The 25,098-nt window shown below is 39.6% G+C and overlaps 1 protein-coding gene across 2 annotated transcripts in view; it reads left to right on the forward strand.

The window, feature by feature from the left end:
• The first annotated feature begins 2,945 nt into the window (after positions 1–2,945).
• arfgef1 (ADP-ribosylation factor guanine nucleotide-exchange factor 1 (brefeldin A-inhibited)) overlaps positions 2,946–25,098 on the forward strand; it is a 211,943-nt gene continuing 189,790 nt past the window's right edge. For both annotated transcript variants that reach the window (XM_072254182.1, XM_072254192.1), the window contains exon 1: positions 2,946–3,331. In XM_072254182.1, the coding sequence (XP_072110283.1) occupies positions 3,208–3,331 (124 nt within the window). In that variant the 5' untranslated portion in view covers positions 2,946–3,207. The remainder of the gene's footprint in view (positions 3,332–25,098) is intronic.

The raw sequence follows: 25,098 nt of genomic DNA on the forward strand, positions 1-25,098 counted from the left end.
TCTTACAGAAGTGGATTTCACTACATTTCCACATTTCCCAGTTTTGTATCATCTGCAAATTAGGAAATTGTGCCTTTTGCACCCATCCAACTCATTAATCTATATTATGAAATGTTGTGATACTCATTCCAATCTGTGGGAAACTCTATTGCACACTTTCTTCCAATCCAAAAAGCAACTTTACTTTGTTAGTCTGGAATATTGTGGCCAAGGCCACTATAATTTCCTCCTTCACTTCTGTTTCAATCAGGTGGTTGGTCTGCTCTAGGCAACACAATAATGTAGCTAGCTTAGAGTTCTACTGCCACACTGCACCAACAACTTGAGTTTAATCTTGCCCTCTGGGATTGTCTGTTGGAGTCTGTGCAATCCTTCCAAGATTACTTGGGTTCTTTCTGTGCGTCCTGGTTTACTTTCATGTTCCTAAGATTTTTGAATTGGTAGATTAATTGACTGTTGTATATTAACCCCCAGCATGTAAGTTAGTGGTAGAATCCGGGCATAGTTAAAACATCGAAAACCTACAGCACAATACAGGCCTTTTGGCCCACAAAGTTGTGCCGAACATGTCCCTACCTTAGAGATTACTAGGCCCTCTAAAAGTCTCTTAAAAGACCCTATCGTATCCACCTCCACCACCGATGCTGGCAGCCCATTCCACACACTTACCACTCTCTGAGTGAAAAAACTTACCCCTGACATCTCCTCTGTACCTACTCCCCAGCACCTTAAACCTGTGTCCTCTTGTGGCAACCATTTCAGCCCTGGGAAAAAGCTTCTGACTGTTCACATGATCAATGCCTCTCATCATCTTATATACCTCTATCAGGTCATCTCTTATCCTCCGTTGCTCCAAGGAGAAAAGGCCGAGTTCACTCAACCTATTCTCATAGTTGATGGGAATATGGGGAGAAGAGTTTATGTGAGGAATGAGTCAGATCATTGTGGGAATTGCAGAAACCTAATGGACTGAATGGAAATTAAGTTAGCCATAACAGTATCTCCATTTCTCACCCATCCAGAAGCTCAATTACAACTTCCTTTGCTGAGATTGTAGAAGTGTTTTTTTAACTTAGTGAAAATTGATGTAAAGTATTAATTTAGTAACTTCTGTCTTTAGAAAATTTTCTTCTGAGTTTCTGATCAGCCATACTACCCTTCTTATAAACCTGATTTTTAATTCCACTTTAGGTTTGTCTTTTCTCATGCTCCAAATTTTCTTCTCTTATTTCATTTTTACTTACCTCTCCTGTGCTATCTGTATGATTCTCACTTAGCCTTCTAGCAACTGTCGTACATTTTATTTTGCTGTATTTTACTCAATATATTTTGTCCTTTGTACAATGCTGACCTGAATTTCTCTGACCTTCTCCCACATTCAAGTAAGTCCAAACGGCAGGTGAAATATTTTGACATAAAATCCTCCCACTATTTGGGCAATCTGTTCTGTTTGGACTATCTGTTCACGTCCCATTGTAATTGGCTCTTCTGCAACTGACAATTTGTACCTTGGAGGGGTCTAAATCCTTTTTGTTAGCTTCTCGAGATCTTATTTCGATCGCTATTTTGTAGATGTTTCCCCCATTGATACTCACTGTAGATGATTTTTGAGAAGCAATACAGCAATGGCATTTTTTCCCTTTTTGAGCAAGTAATTTCCACTGACCAACCTTGAGAAATTCCTCCTTACTTCCCCCCCCCCTTACAATAATGTCAGTTCAATCATATTTGGATAGTTGAAATCCTCCACTTTCAATACTCCTTGGTTTTGTTTTCTCCTTTTAAAAGTTTCAAGGAGGATTCAGTTCTAGATTTGTGCCCCTCTTCTACATTGCTGACACACTATATATGGTAAGAGGCAAGTAATGATAGCTGCAAAGGGTTCAAACATTCCTTGCATGTGGCGAAGTCTATTATTTCTGTGATTAACAAGATCCAAACTCTTAATTCCGACGTCACGGGCGACCTCGTCATAAAATACAAAATGTATTTTTCTCTCAACAAACGGCACGCTTACTTATACGCAAAATGATAATTTGCTTTACAGACTTGACGTTTCTTTCCCACTTTCAATTTCCTTCCCACCTTCTTGCCAACAAGTCTCCAGCTCTGACAAACTTGTCCCGCCCCCATATTTATTAGTGCAACGTCATATCTACTCGCACCACATACCCTCTAATTATTTGTTCGCCGATTGGTTCTAATGGACCGGACACATTATATATTTAGGTATTTATTTCTATCTATGTAATATTATGTTAATTATAGTATATGCCTATCAAGAAGTGAACTTATTGGGGTGTGCTTATAGCGATAGATACTGCAATAAACAGAATTGTGTAAGAACACTACGTAACCGAGGGAATCGCTGAAATACATTTACTTTTCAAAATCGATTCCTAAACACCGCACCCTTTTTTCAAAATCTCAATGGATTCTCCGCTGTGTTCTCCTTCTAAAATATCGTGCTCGCCTCTTTAAAGGAGATTATTTTATGTCCAAAGGGGTCATTTATTTCAATTCTTTTAATACGATTACTAATTTATGCCGCAAGATGTCAATAAATGATAGCCTTAGCCGATAGTATTGTTTTCACTGGTCTTCCTGACATGACAACCTTCCAAACAATCTGATAATTCGAGGCATTCGTGCAAATTAGTTCGATGACAGAATTTCGTTTGGGTTCTGTTTTTAAGAAGCACCTTGTATATGATGGACATGATGAATTAAATTGTGTTACAGGTTGATAAAGTCAACAAGAAGGCCATTCCTTTTTTCTATATTTTGCATCTCCCGTGTCTCCGCTTCGCTGCCGTCCGGGAGGATTAAGGCATCAGGAGGTGAACGTGTCTGTGAGCCGGGTGCAGGGAACCGGCAGCTCGCTCGCGGCGCGCGTTCCTTTGCTGCAGCCCGGGCGTGACGCTCGTGACGCTGCTTCCTTCCAACATGGCGATGGAAGGCCGGTAATGGGGGAGCTCGGTGCTCGGCACAGGAACACCACAGCTCCGGTTACACCGAGCTGCTCACCGTTCCGCCGGCATCGGCGGCACCCTGTGCAGCCCCTCTCTCCTTTTTGGTCCATCGAGCAGGTCTCAAGGGGGGCAGAGAAAAAGAAAGACCAGCGAATAAATTAATAATAATCGGGAAATCCAGCAGGAGAGAGAGTGGGGAGAGAGCCCTGGGCCGCTTTCGAGGGGCCAGCGCGTCATGTATGAAGGGAAAAAGACGAAAAACATGTTTCTCACCAGGGCGCTTGAGAAGATTCTGGCAGATAAGGAGGTGAAGAAGGCGCATCACTCTCAGTTGCGCAAAGCCTGCGAGGTGGCACTGGGTAAGAAAAGACGATTTCACATATTTATAATAAACAACTGTACTGAGGTTAAAATTTGCAAACACGGTGGCGCTTAACTGTGGTTTCCAAATGTAAATAATTTAATGTTTAAATTATGTCTTTATGCATGAATATAGCATAAACACAGGCTCGTGTCAAGCAAGTGCAGGGCCCAAGTCATTTGACATAGTGTACTATTGTAGCATTGTACTTCCTAGTATCATACACAAAATGCTGGTGGAACGCAGCAGGCCAGGCAGCATCTATAGGAAGAAGTACAGTCGACGTTTCGGGCCGAGACCATTCGTCAGGACTAACTGAAAGAAGAGATAGTAAGAGATTTGAAAGGCGGGGGGGGGGGGAAGATCCGAAGTGATAGGAGAAGACAGGAGGGGGGGGGGGGGAGGGATGGAGCCAAGAGCTGGAAGCTGTTTCTAGTATATTTATTTAAGTGGGAAAGGTCATTGTTTCCCTTGTAGAATAATAAAATTAGGGGGAAAAAAAGGATATTGGCAAGGTTCAAGCCAGATGACACTACAAAGTAAATAAGACTATTCTCTTAAAATTAGACTAAAAGGGGGGAGTGTTTGGAAACTGGAATATTTGTATATCTGCAATGTCATGATGATCAGAAAATACTGGATAATCTTCCCAACTCTACACAGGTATAGGAAAGGGAAGGAAGCAAAAGAAAGGGAGAAGACAGTTGCAGTTAATTGATATGTGGATAAGACCTGTAAGGAGTGACAAGTCAATGAATAAGAAGTTTACTTTTGTGGTCTCTACAATCTAATCTATAATGGTTTATATTAATTACTCAGAAATGTCAGATCTTTATAACTTTGAAATGTAAAGATAAAGGCTACATAATACTGGATGAGAATGGACAAGGAAGTGGAAACCTTGTGCAGCCTAATGATGCAAGATGACACCAGTTTTTTCAGTTATTTAAATTTGTCAGGAAGGAAATTTATTTGAACATATGAGCAAGTTACCATCACTTACACAAAGTGATTGAAATATTTTGATATGAATTTCTGTGAAATGCAGGCCAAGTTGATAACTAGGGAGATCAAGGTTTTGATGCAGATGTGATTTTAAAAAAAGTGTGCAAAGGCTATGTTGGGATAGGGATTGAATACTTTGCGATTTTCAAAATGTAGAAAAATAGAAGGCTTACTGTCAAAGGATATCAAACCCGTAGGTAAAGCTATCAATGTTTTAATTGCTTTTAAGATTGTATTGCATGTTAATTTTAACAATGTTTAATGGTTAACAGCTGAATGCCTGAGTTGTGGTAAAATTTTCAAGGTGGGAAAATGGCAAGGTTGGTAATTATTAATGAGACAAAATATCTTTACTGGAATATGATAAACTATAGAGAGTATTGCTTAGCAAATCTCTTCACTGTGTTGATGTTTTGCATAAATGCAAATTGCTTGTGTTAACTTTTTAGAATTTTATATTGCTATCCATGATAAATTAACTAGTACTTTAGCCAGTGTCATTCAGTAGTGCATTTGCTACACATTGCACATAAAGTCAAGGGAGATGTAAATCAATGTGAATATTGCTATGTGAATTAATATTTTAAAAATAAAAATTCTATGATATTTGCAGCTATCTGTACTTTAGCACACGTTGGCTTAATGTGGATCTTCTCCTTCTCAGTTCATTTACTCAGGTTGACACTGCTGAAACACTTACTAACCAGATCAGCAGTTGGGTAAAATTTTATTAAACATGCAAACTTTGAGATCGTTAGCAAAGAGTTGGGCAGTGTGGTGTACAGTTATATGTCAGATTATTATCCCCGGGAATAGGCCTTGAAGTGATTGTGAATTATTGTAGGTTGATATCTGATTAGGAAGGTCTTGTTTTGTTTACAGGTATAGTAAGTAAGTCAAATAACAAGCATAATAACACAGCTGGTGTAGCCTGGCCTCAATTTATCAGAAGGATGGTTTATTGCTTGATTTTTGAAAAAACAAATGAAATTGAATGTACATGTTAGTTGAACAAAATGCTGACTGGGCCTGCAGTGTATGGAAATTGTAGGCGTTGCTTAGCAAAATTAATAATTCATTTAATCAACCTTTCGGTCTAATACCAAAGCACATTTTTTTTAAAGCTTGTTTAACATCTATTGGTTGTTTAGCCATATACTTTCAATTTTACTGTGCTGCAACCTTATCTCATCAAATTTGAAAACATAGTTTTGGCCCATTGGTTTGCTATAAACTGGTTAGAAATAAAAATGGAATTAATTGTTGGGTGAACAGTTTAATTGGTACCAATATTTCCTCTCACTCCCACCTACTTTAAAAAGTGCATAGCTGTTTTTGTTGAAGGAGCAAGGAGTTGAGGGTTTATTTTGCAGGGAAGGTTTACAATTGATTACACCAGCTAAGCAGATAAAATAGTAGTATCATGTTTCCAATAACAAAAGAAGTTGATGTATTTCCAATAGTAGAAGAAATTGACAGTATATGTTTTGAGTAATTCTCAACTCTGCACTAAATTCATCTATTTACTGCACCAGAATTCTATTTCTTACATTTTGCTTGTACTTTAATGATTGCATCTTGCAGTGTTGAGTGCATTTTCAAATTAAATTCAATCCATGGGCTGTTTATGCTCAACCTCCAGTATAGATTTTCAATTTGTTTTACTTTTATTTTGGTTAGACTTTTAGCAAGTCAAATAAATTGTTTTAAAATTGTGGAGATTGTGTAGCTTTTTTTTTGTGGTGGTGTTTTCTGTAACTGGTGATGGTGAATCATGTATTGAGATGTGCAAACGGTACAATAAAATATACCAAGCACATGATGGTTTTCTTAGATGTGGCTAGTTAGATTTCCTAGATGAATGTTTACCTTTTTGTTATACCTTAAAGGTTAACAGCCTTTTACTCCTGGATACTTGGGTTATGAATGGGCTTGTTACTTTAAATATAGGAGCTGGAGAAAATCAAAATGAAAATTATATTTATTTCTTAATTCTCCATTTATCGTACTTGATAAACAATACTACTAGGTTCTCTTATCATGCGTTGGTAACAAAATCATTTCAATTTTATCTTGAAGATAGGATATAGCATTATACGGACAAATAGTGTAAGCCGACACCAATGTAACCTGATTTCTTGTGCGATACAGAACAGCATTTATATCTTAAAACCACCGAGGACTAGGCAGAAGTGTTGAATTAATTGTGAACAAATGACCTTTGGTGGGATTACACTGAATGTGTTTTAGACACTCTGTCCAAGGTGGCTACCCAGCTTGAGTGAGTATTTCTGGTTGCAGGGAGCAGACTGAGCAAGCTCTCTACAGTTAAGAAGTGGAGCAGGCTGCATAAGCTACATTGCCCTCGGGTGGCATACCATTGAGATCCCACTCCCAGAATCCTTCAGTCTTTGATGGCTCATTGCTGAGATGTGTGAAACTTACTCAAATCAATTTTTAAAAACATCTAAGTTTAAAAAGCAAAATTAAATTGAATTTAATGATTAAAAGCAAAATAAGTCTAACACTTGCTTTAGTATTTTTTCACTGATTGTCTCCTTTCAAAGTGTGTAATCATAAATCTGAAGGTCCAAATCCACCACTGCTGCATGTAGTAATGGGCTTAATGGTGGAGCAGGAGCAGGGCATCAGATATTATGGCACCTGACCTTGGGCCTGTTTATTTGGTTGAGTGCTGGATGCTCTGAACTGAATGGCTGAGGGCCTGAGTTGTTGATTATCAGCCAGCTTAATTTGGCCCAATGTTTTGTGATTTTTCCCACCCTTCCCCCATTTAGGAAAATCACAGTCTTCAGCTGTGACCTGACGGTATCAATCAGTCATCAATTGTTTTGCTTATTAGGTATTGATTGAACTTTGTTGTAATCCATGCTGCAAAGGATGCATTCTGTTACAAATGGGAAGCAGGATAGTTACTTTCTTTCTCTCTGATCTTTGAGGGGCTGTCAGAGTAAAATATCCATGCAAAACCCAGAAATACAGAATACAAAGTAATTTTGGAGATGTCTGTACAGCAATTCTGTTGAATAATTCCTTGTTCATTGGAGGTAAAAATGAGTATATATGAAGTTTTAAATTAAAGTTGTTTGCTAAATCCATTTGTTTTATATTTCAGTATACAAAATTCTGTATAGTCTAAGCCACATTTTGTCTTTGTTATCATATCACTTCATCAGTGATGAATGTTAGCCTTGATTTGTAACTGAACTTTATCAGTGAATTAATGATTTTTTAAAGTAAAGTAATTATCTGATGGCACTTGTTTAATTCAATGTTGGTAACCCTGCTATTTATGTCAACCTTGTTGTAAAGCTGGAAGGGTTGGATATGAAGTGATCGAACTGGTCAGCTCTATTTGTACTCTCTATTTTGGGTCTCTGGCATAAACTAACTTTTGTATTGCTGTGTACAGATGCAGCTCAGAGTCGAAGTGACCTTTAAGAAGGATGTAGCTCTATGAAGCTAATAGTCACAAGTAAACAATCTCTGGCCTCATGGGGGAATGATGAGGAGAGAGGAAACTCAGGATATGATTATTATAGATTGAGATTGTGTTTACTAACACATTGTATCAGATTAGTTTATGCCAATTACAATAATTTAGTGGAACATAGCAATAGAAATATAGTATAATCAGGATTCATCTTAAATTGGGTTTTGTTTATTTTCTATGAAGTATTTTGTCTTAAAAATATAACCATGATGAGGACTGGAAACAAAATCTTGATCCATTAATCTATGTATTGCGGCATTGCTGACTATTTAGGTGTGGCAGTTTAACGATAAACAATGGATATTAGTGACTTCGGTAAATGGACAAGCTATATCCATGTACAGGAAAAATAAAGGCATGCACCAAAGCAATTTGGAACAAAATTTATTTATATTTTTATTTAGAGATGCAGCACAGGCTAATAGCATAGCAATAGGATGATAATACATATGAATGAGTGGCTGAGGAAGTGGTGCAGAGGGCAGGGTTTCAGATTTCTGAATCATTGGGATCTTTTCTGGGGGAAGGTATGACCTGTACACCAGAGCTCAAGGGGGACCAATTTCCTCGCAGACAGGTTTGCTAGAGTTTTTGGGGAGGATATAAACTAAGTTGCAGGGGGATGGGACCCAGAGTGATCGGGCTGACGATGGGGCAGTTGATATACAAGTCAATACAGTGTGTATTGAGAACAAGGAGGAAAGACAGGATTGGGAAAAATTGCAGTCAGTGAGATGAGTTGAAGTAAATCATGGGAGACATGGGGGCAAAATCGAAAATGGTGATTAAGCACTGGACTGAAAGTGTTATATTTGAATATAATCAGTATACAGAATGAGGTAGATGATCTTGTAGTGCAGTTAGAGGTTGGTAAGAATGACGTATGGACATCACTGAGGTGTGGTTGAAAGATGAATATCCAAGGGCAAACCTTGTATCAAAAGGATAGGCAGGTAGACGGAGGGAGTGGGGTGACTGTGTTGCTAAAAATGAAATCAAAACCTTGGAAAGAAGTGATATAGTATTGGAAGATGTCAAATCCTTGTGGATAGAGTTCAGAAACTGCAAGGGCGAAAAGACCCTTAAAGGAGTTATATATACAGGCCCCCAAACAGTAGCCAGGATGTAAGATATAAATTTCAACTGGAAATAGAAAAGGCATGTAATGACGGCAATATTACAATAATCATGGGGGATTCCAATATGCAAGTAATTAGGAAAACTAGGTTAGTGCTGGATCCCAAAAGAGGGAATTTGTAAAATGCCCATGAGATGGCTTGTTAGAGCTACTTGTAGTTGAGCTCACTAGGGGAAAAGCAATTCTGGATTGGGTGTTGTGTAATGAACCAGATTTGATTTGGGAGCTTAAGGTAAAGGAACCCTTAGGAGACAGTGATCATAATATGATAGATTTCACCCGGCAGTTTGAGAGGGAAAGGCTAGAATTAGATATGTATCAGTATTCAGTGGAGTAAAGGGAATTACAGAGGCAGGAGAAAGGAGATGGTCAAAGTTGATTGGAAGAGGACACTAGCAGGATACTTGGCAGAACAGCAATGGTTGGCGTTTCTGAGAGCAATTCAGAACATGCAGGATAGATGCATCCCAAAGATGAAGAAGTATGCTAAAGGAAGAGTGAAGCAACTGTGGCTGACAAGGAAAGTGGGACAGCATGAAAGCAAAGGAGAGGGCATATAATATAGCAAAAATTAGTGAGAAGTTTGGAGATCGGGAAGCTTTCAAAAACCAACAGAAGACAACTAAAAAAACATAAGGAAAAAAAAGATTATGAAGGTAAGCTAGCCAATAATATCACAGAATATTGATATATCTATCCCATCATCTCCCACCCTCAGTTTAATCCCAGCCTAAACACAGGACAATTTACAATGACCAATTAATTTACCAACTGGTACGTCTTTGGAATATGGGAGGAAGCAGGAGCACCTCGAGGAAATCCACACAGTCACAGAAAGAACATGTAAACTGCTTGGAGGCAGTGGTGGGACCCAGGTCACTGGTCCTATAAAGCATTTTGCTCATCACTGTTTTACCGTTCAGCGCCATATGTTCTGGTTTTCTCAGATATATAAAGAGTAAAGGAGGCGAGAGTGGATATTGAACTGGTGGAAAATTACGCTAAAGAGGTAGTAATATGAGATAAAGAATTGGTGGATGAAATTAATAAGTATTTTGTGTCAATCTTCACTGTGAAAAACACTAGCAATATGCCAGAAATTGAGTGGGAAGTTGGTCAGAAGTGTGTGTTGCTGCTTTACTGGGGAAAAGATGCTTGGAAAGCTGAAATCGATGAAGGAATATAAATCACCTGGATCAAATGGACAATACCCCAGGGTTTTGAAAGAGGAAGGTGAAGATATTGTGGAGGCATTAGTAATGATCTTTAAGGAATCAATGGATTATGGTATGTTTCCAGAGGATTGGAAAATTGCAAATGTTACTCCATTCTTTAAGAAGGAAGGGAGGTAGAAGAAAGGAAATTATAGGCCAGTTAGCCTCATCTCAGTGGTTGGGGAGATGTTGAAGTACATTATTAAGGATGAGGTTTCTGGGTACTTGGAGGCATGTGATAAACTAGGCTAAAGTCAGCATGGTTTCCATAAGGGGAAATCTTGTTTGACAGATCTGTCGGAATTCTTTGAGGAAATAACAGGCAGAACAGACAAAGGAGATTCAGTTGATGCTGTTTTCTTTAATTTTCACAAGGCTTTTGACAAGATGCCGCACATGAGGCTGCTTAGCAAGATAAGAGCCCATGGTTTTACAGGAAAGAAAATAGCATGGATAGAGTTTGGCTGACTACAGGAGCCAAAGACTCGGAAAAATGGGGGCCTATTCTAGTTGGCTACTGGTTACTAATGGTTCACAAGGGTTGTTATTGGAACTGCTTCTTCTCATGTTACAGGTAGCCCCCCGTTTTCTGAACGTTCACTTTATGACACTTCACTGTTACAAAAGACCTACATTAGTTACCTGTTTTCACTGACAGGTGTTTTCACTGTTACAAAAAAAGGCAGCGTGTGCCCCGAACAGCCAAGCTCCTCCCCCAGAACTGCATTCTAACCGGCATTGCTTAAACACGTGCTTTATCTCGATTTATTTTGTGCATCCGTTAGCAAGATGAGTTTGAAGGTATCGGATAAGCCTAACACTTAGCATAAAACTAGACATAATTAAGCGTTTCGATCGCGGTGAACGAAGTAAGGACATTGTCCTCGCGTTGAACTTGCCTGCGTCCACCATTCGCACTATATATACTGCAGAGAGAAAGAATTTTTGAAAGCTTCCAATGTTACTGTTGGTTCTGCTCGTGGCAAAGTGGTCTCTCTTAGTCGGCATCCAATAATGGATAAATTGGAAAGTCTGTTGTTTGAGTGGATTGATGGGTGTACAAAGCCTGGTGTTCCGTTAAGTTTTCTTATACTTAAGGAGAAATCAGTCAGTCTTTTTAATAAACTGAAACAGAAAGCACTGGACGCTGGTGATGAAAATGTTGCGAAAGTGGAATTTAAAGGTAATCATGGGTGGTTTGATTGGTTTCTGAGGCGAGGGCAGCTTCATAGTTTAAGCAGTGGTCCCCAACCTCCGGGCCACGGATGGATACATTGCCGCGAAGAATGCAGTGGTGCAGCGGTAGTCAGAACGCACCCAGCACATCTTTAAGAAAAGAGCTGAAATAAACAAGTTAATTAATTAGGTGCTGCCCAGCATGTAAATGTTGGCCCAGATCAGAGGCGATTGCCGATTGCGTCAGGTGGTTATTCGTATAAGCAAGTGTTTAACTGTGACAAAACTGCAACTTATTGGAGTCTTTCCGATTCCGGTAGGTGAAACTACTCTGTACTGTACATACATTATTTCTACTTTATATGGGCTGTGTGTTTTTATGTGTTATTTGGTATGATTTGGCAGTTTCATAGCTTAAAGGTTACTAGAGAGAGTGTTTCTACTGAGAGCGCTTGCGCCATGTTTTTGCCGAGAGTGCTGCCGTGAGATTTTCGCTGTGCTAGACAGTGCTGCAGAAAAGTATTTCTACTTTATATAGGCTGCGTATTTATCATATCATTCCTGCTTTTACTATATGTTACTGTTATTTTAGGTTTTGTGTGTTATTTGGCATGATTTTGTAGGTTTTTTTTGGGTCTGGGAATGCTCAAAATTTTCCCCCATATTAATAAATGGTAATTGATTATTCACTTTACGACATTCCGGCTTACGAACTGTTTCACAGGAACGCTGTACCTTCGGATAGCGGGGGAAACCTGTATATGTCAACAATTTGGATGGCGGATTTGGTGGTTTTGTGACAAGTTTGCAAACAATACAAAGATAGGTGGAGGGGCAAGTAACGTTGAGGAAGCAGGGAGTATGCAGAAGGACGTAGACAGATTGGGAGAATGGGCAAAGAGTGGCAGATGGAAAATAGTGTTTGGAAGTGTATGGCCATGCACTTTGGAAGAAGGAATAAAGGTGTAGACTATTTTCTAAATGGAAAGAAAATTCAAAAATCAGAGGTACAAAGGGGCTTGGGAATTGTTGTGCAAGATTCCCTAAGGTTAACTTGCAGGTTGAGTCGGTGCAGTGTTATCATTCATTTTGAGAGGATTAGAATGTAAGAGCAAAGATTTGATGCTGAGGCTTTATAAGACATTTATTTGTCAGACTGCTCTTGGAGTATTGTGAGCAGTTTTGGGCCCCTTGTCTAAGAATAGATGTGCTGGCATTGGAGATGGTCCAGTGGAGGTTCATGAGAAGGAATCCAGGAATGAAAATCTTAGTGTATGAGGAGCTTTTGACTCTGGGCCTGTACTCACTGGAATTCAGAAAAATGAGGGGTGACCTCATTGATACCTATCTAATGCTGAATGGCCTCAAATCAGTGGATGTGGAGAGGATGTTTCCTGTGGTGGGGAGTCTAAGACCAGAGTGTATAGCCTCAATAGAGGGATGCCCATTTAGAACAAAGATGAGAAGGAATTTCTTTAGCCAGAGGGTGCTGAATCTGTGGAATTCGATATTGCAGACAGCTGTGGAGTATATTTTAGTTTAACTATATATTTAGTTATTGAGTATATTTAAAGCAGACATTAATAGTTTCTTGGTTAATCAGGGCATCAAAAGCTACTGGAAGAAGACAGAAGAATTGAATTGAGAGGGATAATAAATCGACCATGATGGAATGGCAGAGCAGACTCGATGAGACAAATGGCCTAATTCTGCTCCTGGTTCTTCTGTTCTAATAAAGAAGTTGCAGATCCAGTCGCAGAGGGATTTCATAGGGCCAAATCATGAAGTTGATGATGTATTTGGAGGGCACAATTATTGAACATCAAGCTGTAGCTGGTAAACAGCAACTTGACGTGTTTCTGAAGCATTTCATTTTGATTAATTTATGTGCCTCCATCAGCAATCATTGAGGCAGGATGTTGAACTCAGAGTTGCAGACTCATCCTGAAATCCTTGGGTGGGGGGGAGGGGGGAAGTGGGGCTCGTGTGGGTGTGTCCTCGGTTTAAGTGTGCATAAAAGACATTGATCTTGTCCAACAGTGATGGATCAAAGCTCAAAGTAAATTTATTGTCAAAGTGCATGCATGTCACCACATACAATCCTAAGATTCGCTTTCTTCAGTGCCTGCTCATTAAATCCATAATAGAATAACAACCATAATAGGACCCTTGGGGAACAGTGATCACAATATGATCGACTTCACATTGAAATTTGAGAGGGAAAAAATAAAATCCAATGTGTCGCTATTTCAGTGGAATAAAGGAAATTACAATGGCATGAGAGGGGAACTGGCTGAAGTTGACTGGAAAGGGACATTTGTAGGAAGGACAGCAGAGCAGCAATGGCTGGAGTTTCTGCGAAAAATGAGGGAAATGCAAGACAGATATATTCCAAGTAAGAAGAAATTTTTGAATGGAAGAAGGACATGACCATGGCTGACAAGTAAAGTCAGAGCCAAAGTAAAAGCAAAATAGAGGGCATACAAGGAAGCCAGAGCTAGTGGGAAGATAGGGGATTGGGAAGCTTTTAAAAACTTGCAGAAGGAAACTAAGAAGGTCATTAGGAAGAAAAAGATGAATTATGAAAAGAAGCTGGTGACTAATATCAAAGAAGATACTAAAAGATTTTTTAAGTATATAAAGGGTAAAAGAGAGTCAAGGGTAGATATATGACCATTACAAAATGATGCTGGAGATATTGTAATGAGAGATGCAGAGATGGCAGAGGAACTGAATGCGTATTTTGCATCAGTCGTCACAGTGGAAGACGTCTGCAGTCTACCGGACATTCAGGAGTGTCAGGGAAGTAAAGTTTGTGCAGTGAAAATTACGACTGACAAGGTGCTCAGGAAACTTAGTGGTCTGAGGGTATATAAATCTCCTGGACCTGATGAAATTCACCCACGGGTTCTGAAGGAATTAGCTGCATTTTTTTGCTACGAGCGGCTAAGTCATTGGGCGCATTTAAGGCAGAGATAGATAGGTTCTTAATTAGCCAGGGCATCAAAGGGTATGGGATGAAGGCAGGGGAGTGGGGATGACTGGAAGAATTGGATCAGCCCATGATTGAATGGCAGAGCAGACTCGATGGGACGAGTGACCTACTTCTCCTGTATCTTATGGTCTTACGGAATCAATGAATGACTGCAGCAATTGGGTATTCAAACAGTGTGCACAAGATAACAAATTAAGCAAATACAAAAAGAAATTATAAATAAGCAATAATAGCAAGATACTATATAAATAATCCTTGACAGTGAGTCCATAGATTGTGGAAACATTTCAATGCTGGGGCAAGTGGATTTGAGTGAAGTTATCCCCTTTTGGTCCATAAGCCTGATGGTTGGGGGGTAATAACTATTCCTGGACATGGTGGTTTGACTCCTTCCTGATATTTATGCAAACCAGTCCACCATGGAGTAATATTATACAAGCCCTGCCACAGCTGTTGGACATACATCTGTGACTTTTGTTTAGTCCAAAATTACCTCTTGATTGCCTTCCAGAAGCCATACCTGGATTTATTAAAGGACTCTGGGTCATCAGTCCTAAACATTTTTACAACTCTAGCCTTCAGCATATTATGAATCTCCTAATTCGTCCATGGCTTCTGATTTTGGAAGATTCAGTGTTTTATTTTTGTGGGTATGTACTTGTCAATATGGATGCTGATGGGTTGGTGAAGATTCTTGAATATTTAGTTAGGTCTGCTGAATAATCCTTGAGCATGGTCAGTCCACTAAACCATCCCGAGTAAAGCCTCCCACTGTGATGTGACAGTCATTGGGATACACGGCTTTGCTGTTTTTTTTATGCCATTTAGTTCCTTGAGTGCTAGCTTGATGTCTTAGACTTCAGTCAGGATGACTTCTGCAGTAAGATCAATGGTTTGCACTTCACTGTCAGATGTTCCAGGTTGTAGGAGCAGGATGAGGCCGCTGTGTCAATATATCGTGGCTCATTTATCAAAAAGCAGACATTATGGCCTTTTCCCTTACCCAATGCTGCCATCTGGTCTATACTGTGGATTGTAAAACCCCCAGACTAGAACACCACAGGATTCTGGTTAATTGGGACACATACATTTTGGACCAATTAAGCAGCTACTACAATTAGCCATGGTCATGGAAATAGTTAAAATGGTATAAAAAAAAGACAAACTGGGTAATAAATTATTTATTTAAATGAAATTAGAACACTACCGACACTACTGCAGTACTATAAAACTGTTTTAGTTCCCAATACCTATTGACAGAGGAATTCATCCATGTCACGTTCTTTTGACTGTAATCAGCACAGATTATGGACTGTCGTCATACAAAGCTGTTGATAATTGCATCCTCGATATTCATTTTCATTGTAGCATTCAAGTTTATTGTCAATATCTTCAAATTCTTCATAGTCCCTAACTTGTTGAAATTGTGAAATTGTTTCATTTTCACTCCCAGCCTTTTCTGGCATCTCCAAGCCTGATTGCTAGAAACCACAGTGAGCAAAACAGTTCTGAATTATCTTGCTGCTTATTTCTTGCCACTGTTAGTGACAAAAACCACTGTTTTTTGAACACCAACACACGCAACTGACGCTATTTAAAGCTGTTTACTGGAAGCAGTGTTGTGTCTAACAATCACGCAAATGCATGTGACTTTCGCTAGTTAGAAACTGTTTGGCATAGCCTCCTGTCCCAATTAAGCGGCATAGTGTCCCAAATAAACAAAGGAAAATTTGGCAATTTTCCCAATTACTTTTTGTGTTTTAAGAATTGTCTGAAAAAGCGGCTGCACCCTGATTAACTGATGGCCCAATTAACTGGAATCCACTGTATATGTAGATTGTAATGTAGAGGAAGCTTGCAATTCTACAAAAAGCTGTAGGAATCTGCTTGAAGCAACAGTAAAGGAAGAAAACTTGGAGTTTTCGGAATGTCATGGGGGGGCGGGGTGGAATGAGAGAAATTTTTCTTAGGTTATCCTAAAACACTGAATGGGAAATGCAGGGCATTTAAAGTGCAGTTGCAGTCATCATGTAGTAATTTTCTGTAGCCAGTTTACAAGCTCTCACAAAGCAATGTGATAATTACTAGTCTGTTTCTTTGAAGTTGAAGAAAGAACAATGTAAAGGGTAATACCCTTGTTCCTTCTTGAAGTTGTACAGTAGGATCGTGTGCATCCACCGAAGAGAGCAGATAGGATTTTAATTTAACAACCCTCTCTTACAGTTCAGCTAGGGCTGCTATCAGTCCAATGTTGTTTGGCGTTTCTTGTACCGAAAAAGAAATTTGGCTGCAGACATGATTTTGATATAGGACATCAATTTTCCAGATATGCAGAGTATAGAGGATAATCAGACAGATGACAGACCAGAAATCATCAGGCTAGGCCAAACACCATAAAAGAAGCATCCATGATGTAACCACTTTTTTGCTGGTGGGGGTGGAGGGGGGTACGTTGCCTTGCTGCTGCTTGTGTGTGGGAGAGGGAGTGTTGGGGGGACCTTGTATAGCTGCAAACCAAATTTGGAAGTACTGTACTTAGATTTCTTAATGAATGTTGTTCTTATTATAGAATGCTTCCTTCACTACATATCTGATGCACCTGTTCTTCTACTTGTGCTGATACCGTTGACTTGGCTTACTTTATTCAGTCTCCTCCAGTTATGGGGCAACTTCACCAGGAGTGGCAAGGCTTTATGCATCATCAGACTTGTGAGGTGGTGGAGTCCATTTATTGGTGTTTTGTTAACAATTGCAGTATCAGTGTTCACATCCTTCCCATTGCTTCAATGGTTCAACATCACAGTCCAGAAGCCTTGAATACTGCTGCCTCTTGCACCTCTGAAAGGAAGCTGAATCTGAAGCAGAAAGGAATGAGAGTGAGAATGCTTGAGAGTTAGTTTAGAGGTGGTGTACTTGTATGCAAGCTCTTAAGTCATAGAAACAGGTTCTTCCTCCCACCTATTCTAGCTGACTGTGTACCCATTTACAATAATCCTGTTTATCAGGTTTCAGAAGTCTGCTCTATGAAAAGTTTCTTATATATATCTCATCATTTTGTATACCTCTATTAATTTTTCTCTTAGCTTCCTCCACTCAAAGGAAAATAAATCTAATCTGTCCAGATTGTCCCTATAAATGAACCATTCCATTCCAGGCAACATCATGCTAAATCTCTTGTGCGTCTTCTCCGTTGCGATCACATACTTGTACCACGTCAGCTGTGACCTAACCAAAGTTTTCTAAGCACCCATGCTCTTCTATATCCAACTAATGAAGGCCAGCATTCAATATCTCTTCTCATCCCTTGCCCTACCTTTTGGGATCAGTGGAATGTCAATCATTTTGTTTGCAGTTCTCTGTCATTCATGATGTATGTCCCATCCATATTTGACCTCCTAAAAGGCATCACCTTGCACTTGTTGGGATCAATTTTCATCTGCCGTTACTCCATGTCCTAAAGCATAAAATCTGTTTTTTAATTATTCCAATCTGGGATGGTGTAGGTTAGTTGGAGAAATTGTGCATAAATTTATGGGGATAGTGATACACTTGAGTCAAATTCAAGCCACAAGTTATCCCTTATTGAGATAAAATGACCTCTGCATTAGGTAGGGGAGAAGTTTGCGTTCCTAGAAATATGATCCTTACCACGATTTTTCTGAAACAGAAGCTATGCATTTTGTGAATGTTTCAAGAAATGTTAGTGGAAAAGAAACTTCCTTTCTATATAAATTCTGTGAGTGAATTGTATTCCATTTCTCAGATATTTTGGTATTGATTTGTGGTTTCTGCAAGGTTGAATTTGTTATCTGAAATTCACAATGTTATCAACTTCAGTTCAGTTTTCCATCACCACTGAACTAGAATTACTCAATATTTTATACTTGGGTCCCTATGGTAGTACCTTTTATCATTAACATTCTGACTTGATAAGAGTGCTATTATATGATTTCAGCAAACAATTAAATATTTTGAAATGTACTCATTAATATGATGCATGGAAACTTGGCTACTAATTTCACAATGTGATAATAAAAACTCGTTAATAATCATTTAAACTGGCCCTGCCTGTTGAAAGATAATTATTGGACAAGCCATAAGATAATTGGCCTGTCCGAGGAAATTTAATGCTAAACTGTTAGATCTCAAGACGAAATGGAAGCTGGCTCGGGTGATTGCCAGGACAGAGGAACAGGGTATGAGCCACGTTACACCAGGAACAGAAATACTGAGGGCACTTTGCACCTGATGACCTTGTTTTTTGCCTGCTATCGAGAAACTATCACTTCTGTATCCCCAATTTTTGTTGAACTTTTCTTAATCACTCCAAACAATTTTTGTTACGTACCTTGGCTCTTCCAAATCAGATTCGCAGTAGCTTCAGATAGCCAGTTGACAGTGGTGAACGTTGGATCGGTGGGGCTAGTTGCCAAAGAGTATGGTCTTGCTCTTCCTACAGTTGATTTTAGCCTTCAAGGCTAGCTCAAAATGTTCGCAGATGTGAATCAATCTGTCAACCGATGTTGAATCCAACTGAAAATGGTAGCATTGTCAGGAACAATATTATAAAAACAACATGTTGGAAATGAGTCTGGCAGGAGCATTGGAGGGAAAGGCCAAATCAATATATCAGGCTGATGACTGGTATCAGATTTTGAAATCAAATGTATTTTAAATTTTAGAGAGGTAAAAAAAATAGAGAGATACAAAGAACTGTCTCTGAGAGGGAATCCCGAAGACATTGATGACATCTACTCAGATGATTTGTCAGGAGAAGACACAAACACAAATGACGAAAATAGAGGAGTGAGGGGGACGAGAAAGAAATGGTAGAGATGCAAGACGTTGATCAGAAGATCTGAAACAAAAATAGAGAATGCTGAGAACTCTCAGCAAACCAAGCAGAATCTACAAAAAGAAGAGCCAGTGCCCTGACTGAATTCTTTACAGCAAAGCTTTTTAGTTTCAACATATGCAGGAATGGGTGCAAAGAAGATCAATGAAAATATATCCAGGACTGAATACAGATGTGAGATTCAGAAGGTGGTTGGGCAGGCTAGAAGTTTATTCGTTTGACTAAGGGATGACCTTATAGATGTGTATAAAATGATTGAGGGCATATATTAGGTGAATCCACAGTCGATTACCCAGGGAAAGAGCATGGAAAAACTAGAGAACACTGATTTAAGTTGAAAGGGTAAAGTTTTTTAAAGGGATTTCAGAACATCTTTTTCATGCATGGGGTGGTGCATATATGGAATAAAGTTCAAGATAAATTTATTGTCAGTACATATTTGTCACTATATACAACCCTGAGATTCATTTTCATGAAGGCAAAAATAGTACCTAGATGATGGATGCTGTTTTCCTACAATGGCCCTCTGTGTAGATGTGCTCAGTGGTGGGGAGTGTTTACCAATGATGGACTGTGCCATATCCACCACCTTTTGTAGGCTTTTCTATTCAAGGGCATTGGTGCTTCCGTACCAGGCCATGATGCAAACTGTCAATACATTCTCCACCATACATGTATAGAAGTTTGCCAGAGTTTTAGATGGCATGCTGAATCTTCGCAAACCTCTAAGAAAGTAGATGTGCTGCTGTGCTTTCTTCGTAATGGCATTACGTGCTTGACCCAGGACAGATCATCTGAAATGATAACACCAAGGAATTTAAAGTTGCTGACCATCTCCACTTCTGATATCTCAATGAGAACTGGCTCATGGACTCAGGTTTTCTCCTCCTGAAATCAATAATCAGCTTCTTAGTCTTGCTGACATTGAGTAAAAGATTGCTGTTGTGGCACCACTCAGCCAAAATTTTAATCTCTCTCCTATACGTTGATTCCTCATCACCTTTGATCCAATGCTGTCATCAGCAAATTTAACTGTGGCCTTGGAGCTGTGTTCAGCCACACAGTCATAAGTATAAAGTGAGTAGAGCGGGTGGAGGGGTGCTAAGCAGAGAACCTTGTGGTACACCTGTGAGCTGATGGAGATTGTGGAGGAAAAGTTGATGCCAAACCAAACTAATTTGGGTTTGCAAGTGAGGAAATTGAGGATCCATTTACACAAGGTGGTATTGAGGCCAAGGTCTTGAAGCTTATTGATTAGTTTTGAGGGGATGATAATATTGAATGCAGAGCTAAGTCAATAAAGAGTATCCTGATGTATGCATCCTGGCTGTCCAGATACTCCAGGGTTCAGTGAAGAGCCTTTAAAATGGTATCTGCTATTGACTTGCGACGGTAGACAACTTTGAGCGGATCCAATTTGCTTCTCGGACAGGAGTTAATGTTTCTTCAGCAATATCTCACAGCACTTCATAGTGGAAGTAAGTACTACTGAATGTTAATCATTGAGGCAGGTTACCACATTCTTCTTGGGCACCAGTACAATTGAAACCAGTTGATCAGTTCAGGTCATTAGTATTTGGCCAGTACCCCATCTGGGCCAGATGCTTTCCACAGGCTCGCCTTCATGGAGGATGCTCCCTGAGGAAGTATTTAAGGTAGGCTCAGTAACATTTAAAAGTCAGGTGGAAGCTGTATAAAAAGGAAAGTTTTAAAGGGATATTGGTCAAACACAGGCAAATGTAATTAGCTTAGATAAGCATTCTGGTCAGCAAGTAAAATGGCTCTGACTAACTTGATTGGAAAGATTGGTAGTTTTTCTGCTTTACTTGTATATTGTTTTTGTTTATACATATTTGCACTTTGTAGTGAGTTAATTTTGCTTGTACAATAGCTTGCATGAAATTAATTTCTTAAATAGTATATGTTATGCTGCAAACAACGTGTGCTTGCCTTTTTGGTATAAGCTCTCTAGGTGTCTTAAAAAAAGTACATTGGAACAAAATTTTTAGACTGCAACTACCAAAGGTGTAGCAGCAGAGTAGAACAGCTGTGAGTAAATTTCTGGCTTATGTTTTATAACACTTGAGCTAATTGGAAACAACAAAGTTCATCATCTGTCCATGATACAGAATGTATTGGATAATGACCACATTAAATGTGCGATTTCACAGCAAATGATCGTCAGTATTCTTTTTGGTGCAGGCTTAACGTAGACACTTTTCTGTTCTAGGGCTGATGGATGCAAAGTATGTCAAAAGTTTTTGCATTAATATCAGATATCCTTTTTAACCCAAATATTACTATTTGTTAAATTTGCCTGCTGGAATTATTTCAAATCCACAGATAGTGAAAAGCACAAGAGAAAGTTGTGTAATTTTCATTAGCTTTAATATTTGTGTTATGATAGTTAAAATTAGCAGGAAGACAGTGGAAATAATGACTAGTTTTCAAAATGTAGTCCAGGTTAGAACTTGTGTTTTTTATCTGCCTTTATTTGTAATCATCTAGATGATTAATCACTTCAGAAGTATTTGGGGGAAAAAACCTTACGTTGTCATATTGTTAATTTTAATTCATGTACAGCAAATTCAAAATTTTGGTGAGGTAAATCAGTGTCCTTATTTTTCCTTACCACCACGTGGGTGCTGAAACAGCCCTTCCAAATGAGGCAGAGATTCACGTGCACTTCTTTCAGCATATTCTATGCACTCAATGCTCACAAAGTGGTCTCTTCTATATTGGTGACTTTCGTAGAGCACTTGTACTCTGTTTGCAACACTATCCTAAGCTTCCAGTTGTATGTCGTTTCAACTTCCCTTTCCATTCTTACACAAACTTGTCTGTCCTCGGCCCACTCCACTGCCATAGTAAGGTCAAATGCAAACCAAAAGGACTGCACTTCAGAGTCCATTTGGTTGCTAGAGCTGAATGATATGAATATCAATTTTTCCAAATTTCTGTCAATTAACTAATATGTTCGTTTCCTAAACCTGCTTGTCCACCCAAAGTAGCTCTTCCATTATTCACTTTTTCCATTAGTACCCCTCCCCTCACAAACGCCACTTCCACTTCTGCGTTTACCTGGATTTTTTTTTCTGTTGGCTCACCTTTCTTATCCGTTCTCTCATTATTTGGTCTCTCTTATTACCTGTCAACCTATATCTCAATGTATTTCCCTTCTCTTCTTGCAACTGGATCCATCTACCCATTATTTCCACACCCACTCCCTAATCTGGTTCCACTTTTTACCTGTCAGCTTCTGTCTGGCCCTTCCTTCTCACTAATAAACTGGCCATCTTCCTTCTGGATTCTGTCTTGTTCAGTCACTGCTTTACTTTGCCTCCACAGATGCTGATCGGCTTTCATTCTGCTGATTTCTACCATTATTTTATTTTTGTCCAGATTCCAATCTTTTGTGTCTCTAAGCTAGTTTACTTTTTTAGTTGAAATGAAGTCACTGAAATGAGCAGTGTGACATAATGTTTCTTGTCACCATTTGCTTGAGTAAGGAAGGAATATCACTTTTTACTATTTGCATTGTCTAATTCCTTATCTGTGACTCTTTGATTGCATTTGTTAAAATATGCCCCTCACGTTGCTCTTTCTGTTCCATCTGTCGGTCTGTATATTTGAAGTTCACATTTTCTTGTGTTGATTTAATGTAATGGCTTATAGCCAATTTATGATAGATTGAACTTCTTTACTTGCACTCATGTTCCTTGGATTTGCTGATAGCTTTGGTGAAGTACAAATTTGAAATAGTATGAGAAGCACACCATAACTAGGATGGAGAAGTTACTTGCCAGTGAAAATTGAAAAGCATGGATACAGTTAAAACAGTATGTTAATATAGGGTGATTATTCTGATAGCAATATAGCAATCTCTTGTGGAGAAGAAAGGACAGAAATGTATAGTAGAAAACTGGGAGGTTGGAGTGAACTGACAAAGGAATATCAGAGTGAACAAGCAGTTGGCATTGTGGGTTTCGCTTGTCGAAATTCTCCACTGCATCTGTTTCCAGTATGCAGCTTTCCATTCCAGAATATCAGAAATGTCCTCCTTCAAAGAATGGGGTTTCTCCTCCTCCATCATTGATACTGTGCTCATCCGCATCTTCTCCATTTTCGGAACATCTGCACTCACCACAGCTTCCCACCGCCTTAAGGACAAGAGGAACTCTATCACTGTTACCTACCTCCCCATGAGCCTCCTCATCTAACACATCTTTCTCCGCAACTTCTGCCTTCTCCAAAGGAGTACTGCCACGAAACATATCTTTACCTCCTCCTCCCCCATCCCACTTTCTGCAGGGATCATGGTTCCCTCTGTGATTCCTTTGTCCATTCATCCTTCCCCACTAATCTCCCTCCTGGTACTTAACCGTATAAGCATCAAAGTCCTACACCTGACCATTCGCTTCCTCCCTTACCTCCATTCAGGACACCAGGCAGTCCTTCCACGTGAGGCAATGCTTCACCTGCGAATTTGCTGGGATTATCGATTGTGTCCAGTATTCCAATGCAGCCTGTTCTACATTGGTGAGAGTGGTCGTAAATTGGGGAACCACTTTGTCAAGTACCTCTGCTCCATTTGCCAAAAGCGGAACTTTCCCACGGCCAAACATTTTAATTCTGATTCCTGTTCCTATTCTAACATAAGACCATAATACATCAGAGCAGAATTAGGCCATTCAGCCCATCGAGTCTTCTCCGCCATTCCATCATGGCTGATCCCAGATCCCACTCAACCCCATATACCTACCTTCTCACTATATCCTTTGATGCCTTGACAGATCCGGAGACAATCAATTTCCGCCTTAAATATACCCACGGACTTGGTCTCCACCGCAGTCTGTGGCGGAGCACTCCACAGATTCAATACTCTCTAGCTAACAGAAAAATCTTCCTTACCTCTGTTCTAAAAGATCACCCCTCAGTTGTGAGGCTGTGCCCTGTAATTCTGGATACCCCCACCATAGGAAACACACTCTCCACATCCACCCTATCTAGTCCTTTTAACATTCGGTTAAGTTTCAATGAGATCCCCCAATATTCTTCTAAATTCCAGCGAGTACAGGCCCAAAGCTGCCAAATGCTCCTCATATGTTAACCCCTTCATTCATGGAGTCATCCTCGTGAACCTCCTCTGAACTCTGTCAGATAACAACACATCCTTTCTGAGATATGGTGCCCAAAACTGTTGACAGTGCTCCATGTGCAGCCTGACTAGTGACTTATAAAGGCTCAGTGATAGCTACTTGCTTTTATTTTCTATTTCCCCTTGAAATAAATGTCAACATTGCTTTTGCTTTCTTTACCGTTGACTCAACCTGGAAATTAACCTGGGAGTCTTGCACAAGGACTCCTAAGTCCCATTGCACCTCTTATGTTTGAACCTTCCCTCCATTTAGAAATCGTCGTCTCGTTGTCTGAACCCTCAGTGCCTAGGTGGCACATGGGGCCTCCACAAGGGTCTTCCATTTCTGCTGGTCTTTCATTCTGCTGCTCGCCGTTACCCAGTTCATGCCTACTTCTTCCAGTTCTGCTTTCACAGATCTTTGCCACATCCATTTAGAAATAGTCCTCACTATTGTTCCTTTAACCAAAATGCATTATCATAATTTCCCAACACTATATTCCATCTGCCACTCCATGTTGGTCCATAGGGTCCTCTTGTGCCACGAGGAGGCCACCCTCAGGGTGGAGGAGCAACACTTTGTATTCCATCCCCCCTCCCCTCTTCTTCCATTTCATACTCTAGTGTCTTGCCTCTTATCTGCTTATCACCTCCCTCTGGTGCCCCTCCTCCTTCTATTTCTCTTGTGATCCACTCTCCTCTCCTATCATTCCTCCTTCTCCAGCCCTTTA

This window comes from Mobula birostris, chromosome 1 (assembly GCF_030028105.1).
Source record: "Mobula birostris isolate sMobBir1 chromosome 1, sMobBir1.hap1, whole genome shotgun sequence".
Taxonomy (NCBI): domain Eukaryota; kingdom Metazoa; phylum Chordata; class Chondrichthyes; order Myliobatiformes; family Myliobatidae; genus Mobula; species Mobula birostris.